This window comes from Triticum dicoccoides, chromosome 3B (genome assembly GCF_002162155.2).
Source record: "Triticum dicoccoides isolate Atlit2015 ecotype Zavitan chromosome 3B, WEW_v2.0, whole genome shotgun sequence".
In the NCBI taxonomy this organism is placed as follows: Eukaryota; Viridiplantae; Streptophyta; class Magnoliopsida; order Poales; family Poaceae; genus Triticum; species Triticum dicoccoides.
Genome location: NC_041385.1, coordinates 33,619,261 through 33,623,353, shown reverse-complemented (window position 1 = coordinate 33,623,353; position 4,093 = coordinate 33,619,261). Strand labels below are relative to the sequence as shown.

The following is a 4,093-nucleotide window of genomic DNA, read 5'->3' as shown; positions in this document are numbered from 1 at the left end:
GATCCTCTGCAAAATAAATTGTTTATCCGACTGACGCCTAGCCGCTCATTTCTGTTTTCACCACTGGCATTTATCTTTGATTTGACAGCCAGCACAACCAAACCCTCACCAAAACCTGGCCTCGCACAAGCTCTGCTTCCCCAGCTCCCCTTCCCTGCCACGCACACCTCGGCTCTGCTCCGAGCCGCCCCATTGAGGGCTGCCCGCCCATGGCGGAAGAACCTTCGGTGAAGAGGACCAAGACGGAGGACCTTGGTGCGGGGTCAGAGCCAGACGCCGCGGCGGCGGCTGCGGCGGCGGCGGAAGAAGGGGAGAGGCCGGGCGGCGAGGTGACCGTCAAGATACAGTCCAAAGCTCTCCGCTGCAGGATCTGCTCCGAGCCCCTCAAGCCACCCATCTTCAAGGTGACACCTCCCGCCGCATTCCATCCCTCCTCATCTTCAAGATACAGTTCTTTAATTTTATTTGCCCGGATAGATTCCTGAGAGCAGAGTGTACACTCAGATGTGGCTGTAGCTGCTCCTCTCACTGATACTAGTAGGCTGTACGCTGCTGTAGCACATACTACCGCACATGGGCCGGCCGTTTCCTCTGAAATGTGTGCTATGTGATATGATGCCAGTGGAGTGGATTGGCATTCCCAATGCCTTGAATTGCACTTGTGCCTTGTCTCCTAGTCAAAGGAAAAGATGCTGCATCTGTTCTTGGTAGGATGCACAAATGGCACCTTGTAGGGTCTTGATTGGTTTCGTGCCAAACTGAGTATGTAACATTTAGGAACCAGTTTCCAATCGAGTCTGCGTATTAGTGTCATGCTAGTTTAGCACATACTGCATATAGACAGCAGGCGCAGTTTCCCGCCGTTTGCTCTGAAATTTAAGTCACTGGATCAACGTTTCCATGGCGCATCTTGCGTATTTCCATCTATACTTTCTGAATGCAGTCATTCCTTGTTTGCTCCTCGAAGGAAAAGATGATGGTCCTTTTACCTTTCTGAATGCTGCTGTTCTCGGTAGGATGAACAAATGCCACCTTGTAGGGTCCTGATTGGTTGCGTGTGAAAACTGAATGTCTAGCAGCTAGGAATCGGTTTTCAGTCTACTCTGTATCTGTTCAAGTGACTTGCTGGCTTTGCACATTTTGCTAGGTTTCCTAAATGGGACCTTGGTAGGACGTTAACTGTTGCTGTCTACAAGCTAAAAAAAAATGGAGCACTTAAGACTCAATTTCCAGTCTAGTGGGTAGTAGTGGAATGCTATTTTAGCTGGTCTCTTAAAAACTGGTGTCTCAAATCTGAATAGGGTAGCATTTAGGGCTCAATTTCCATTATAGTGGTTAATATGCCAGTGGATTAACATTTCCATGGCATAAGTTGCAGTTATTCCATGGCATAAATTGCAGTGGTATGATAACCAAATGGGAAATGGCACGTTGTAGGGTCTTGATTGCTTGTATGTGAAAACTGAATGTAGCAGCTAAGACCCAGCTTCCAATCTAGTCTGTAGTAGTGAAATGCTAGATTAGCACATAGTGGTTATAAACGGCAGGCGAAGTTTAGGAGGCATAATGTCAGTTGATCAACATTTCGGTGGCATCTATTGCAATATTTACAACCATTTATACCTTCTTGGCTGCTGTTGTTCTGGCTAGGATTCCTAAATGGGACCATGATGTTGGTGTCTTGAAGCTGAAAATGAACCAGTTATGACTGAATTTCCAATCTAGTGGGCAGCAGTGGAATGCTAGTTTTAGCTGGTTTCTTTTTACTATGTAGGATCTTAATTGCTGGTGTCTCAGAGCTGAACAGGGCAGCAGTTAGGACTCAATTTCAATGTAGTGGTTAAATGCTAGTTTAGCTGCTCTCTTATTACTCCTATGTAGGTTCTTAATTTTTGGTGTCTCAAAACTGAATGCGTTTTCCATAGCGTAACTTGAGGAGCAGCTTGTTTGGTAAGATGCTAGTCTAGCTATCTCTTGCTACACTTTCTTCTTCCTAAGAGTGCATTGATGTAGACGCTTTTCTGATTGTTGTTGGGAGTAAAAAAAAGGATCTTTTCTCCCTGGTTAATAGCAAATACTGCATGGGCAAAGGTGAAAGTTGCCTGCTGTTTTCCTCTGAAATTTAAGAATGTCAGTGGATCAGCATTTAGGTGCCATAAATTGCAATTTATTCCCCTTTTTTCTTTTTGAAGAAACATTTTTTCCATTTACTTGTTTGGCTCCTGCTAGGATAACAAAATGGAATCTGAAAAGTGAATTTGTAGCAGTCAGAACTCAGTTTCCAATTTGGTGGTTTGTAGTCAAATGCCACTTTGGCTGCTCGCTTACTATGTAGGGTCTTAGTTGTTGGTTTCACAACTGAATACAATGTTCCATACCGTAACTAAGGAGCAGCCTGTTTTTACTCTAGTCGTTGGTAGTGAAATGCTTATGATTTGGTTGTTCCCTTACTATGTAGATGACTGATATCTTTCATGTTTCTGCCTGCATTGCACTCAGTTGTTTAGTTGTGTGTTTTTCTGCAGTTTATTATCCATTGTTTGCTGCTGCTGATCCTTGTGCTAATATTCTCATGTTTCTTCAGTGTGCGGCTGGGCACGTTTTGTGTTCTCAGTGCCCGGAAAAGCTCCGTGAGGTTGGGCACGTTTTGAGGCTGGGTACATTCTGCGCTCTGTGTTGCAAAAGCACTAGCTATTCCCGCTGCGTCGAGCTCGAGCAGTTCATCGACGCCATGAAAGTGCCATGCTCGAACCAAACATACGGCTGCAACGAGTTCGTCGGCTACCAGGAGAAAGAGAAGCATGAGAGTTCATGCCCACATGCTCCATGCTACTGCCCAGAGGATGACTGTGCCTTCAAAGCGCCGGCATGTTGCCTGCTGGACCACTTCGTCACCGCGCACGGATGGTCGCCGACCAACTTGGGTTACAACAAGCCACTGAAGATCCTCTTGGCACGAGACCGCCGGTTCATGCTTCTGGTTGGGGAGGACATGTCCTTGTTCCTCCTGATCAACACCCTGACCAGCATCGGCAGTGCTCTCACCGTGGTCTGCGTCAGGCCCCACGAGTCTGAACCGAGCTATTCGTGCAACATCTCGGCTGCTCATGGTGTCGCTGGTGGGAAAACCGATGGGAGGCTCGTGTTCCAGAAGGATCCTCACGTGTCAAGCAGCTCGCTGGTGGGTGGAGTTCAGATGGGCAACTTCTTCCTGCTGGTTCCTCTGGAATTCGCCGAGACCTCATCTGGTGAACTCACTGTACACATCCGCATCGACAGAGTGGCGCCATAGGGATCTCAGCTGGAAGCTATATATGGACAGAGCCTTTTGGGCCACTATGCTAACACCACTTTTAATGACTGCATATGGTGAAACAGCTAGCTAGATGTTGCCCAAAGCTCTTTAATCACCATCAGCTGGAGGAACTAAAACGTGTTTAGAACTCAGTTGTCTTGCTATGTACGTAGCTTGTTGTCGTTTGTAGTGGCAGTAGAATTTACCTTTGCTTAGCTTGTTGTCTTGTTATGTATCTTATGTAACTCAGTTGTCCCAATGGAAGATCAGTATCTTGCAACTCAAAATTGTACTGTATTTGTCAAGTTTGACTACGTGTTATTTAGCTAGTAAGATGGACGTTACCATTGAACTGGTATTTGAACCAAGAACTTGGTGCTGCATTGCACAGACGCACACCATCGCCAGATCATTAGCTGATCTTCAAGATTTTGCATGGTTTCCTCTCTCAGAAAAATCTCCCGTTAACGAAAAAGGGGAGGGAAACCACAAAGCCTTCCATTTTAGAAGTCTTGATGCAGAGGCTGGGGGCTGTGGATCATCCTCCTTTTTGAAAAAGAAGACAAATTCCTACAAATTTTGCAGTAACCTGTTCGAATCCCATCAAGACTTGGGGTTATCTATAAGCAGCTAATTAACTCGAGGAAGTAGACTGAGTTTAGAAGACAATTGTTCTACTCTGTAGCTTGTTGTCATTTGGAATAGTTAGATATTGGTCTGCTCTGTTACATCTCCGCTTTAACTGGACAGAAATTACCTACTCTCCGCATTTTATGTTCCGCATATGTGAGGCCGGGT

At 45.9% G+C, this 4,093-nt stretch overlaps 1 protein-coding gene and 1 pseudogene across 1 annotated transcript; one reads left to right on the top strand and one right to left on the bottom strand.

The window, feature by feature from the left end:
* LOC119279185 overlaps positions 1-211 on the bottom strand; it is a 2,731-nt pseudogene extending 2,520 nt beyond the window's left edge.
* On the top strand, positions 56-3,582 carry LOC119274556 (putative E3 ubiquitin-protein ligase SINA-like 6). Its single transcript, XM_037555275.1, has 2 exons — positions 56-404; positions 2,585-3,582. Exons 1-2 carry the CDS (start codon positions 210-212, stop codon positions 3,290-3,292), a joined length of 903 nt encoding a protein of 300 aa, XP_037411172.1. The 5' UTR covers positions 56-209; the 3' UTR covers positions 3,293-3,582.
* The last annotated feature ends 511 nt before the right edge of the window (positions 3,583-4,093 follow it).

Bases quoted from the DNA above. Each gene is read 5' to 3' on its own strand.
- LOC119274556 (XM_037555275.1), top strand. From the start codon at position 210: ATGGCGGAAGAACCTTCGGTGAAGAGGACCAAGACGGAGGACCTTGGT. The intron at 405-2,584 runs GTGACACCTCCC...ATGTTTCTTCAG, and splicing joins TCAAGCCACCCATCTTCAAG to TGTGCGGCTGGGCACGTTTT.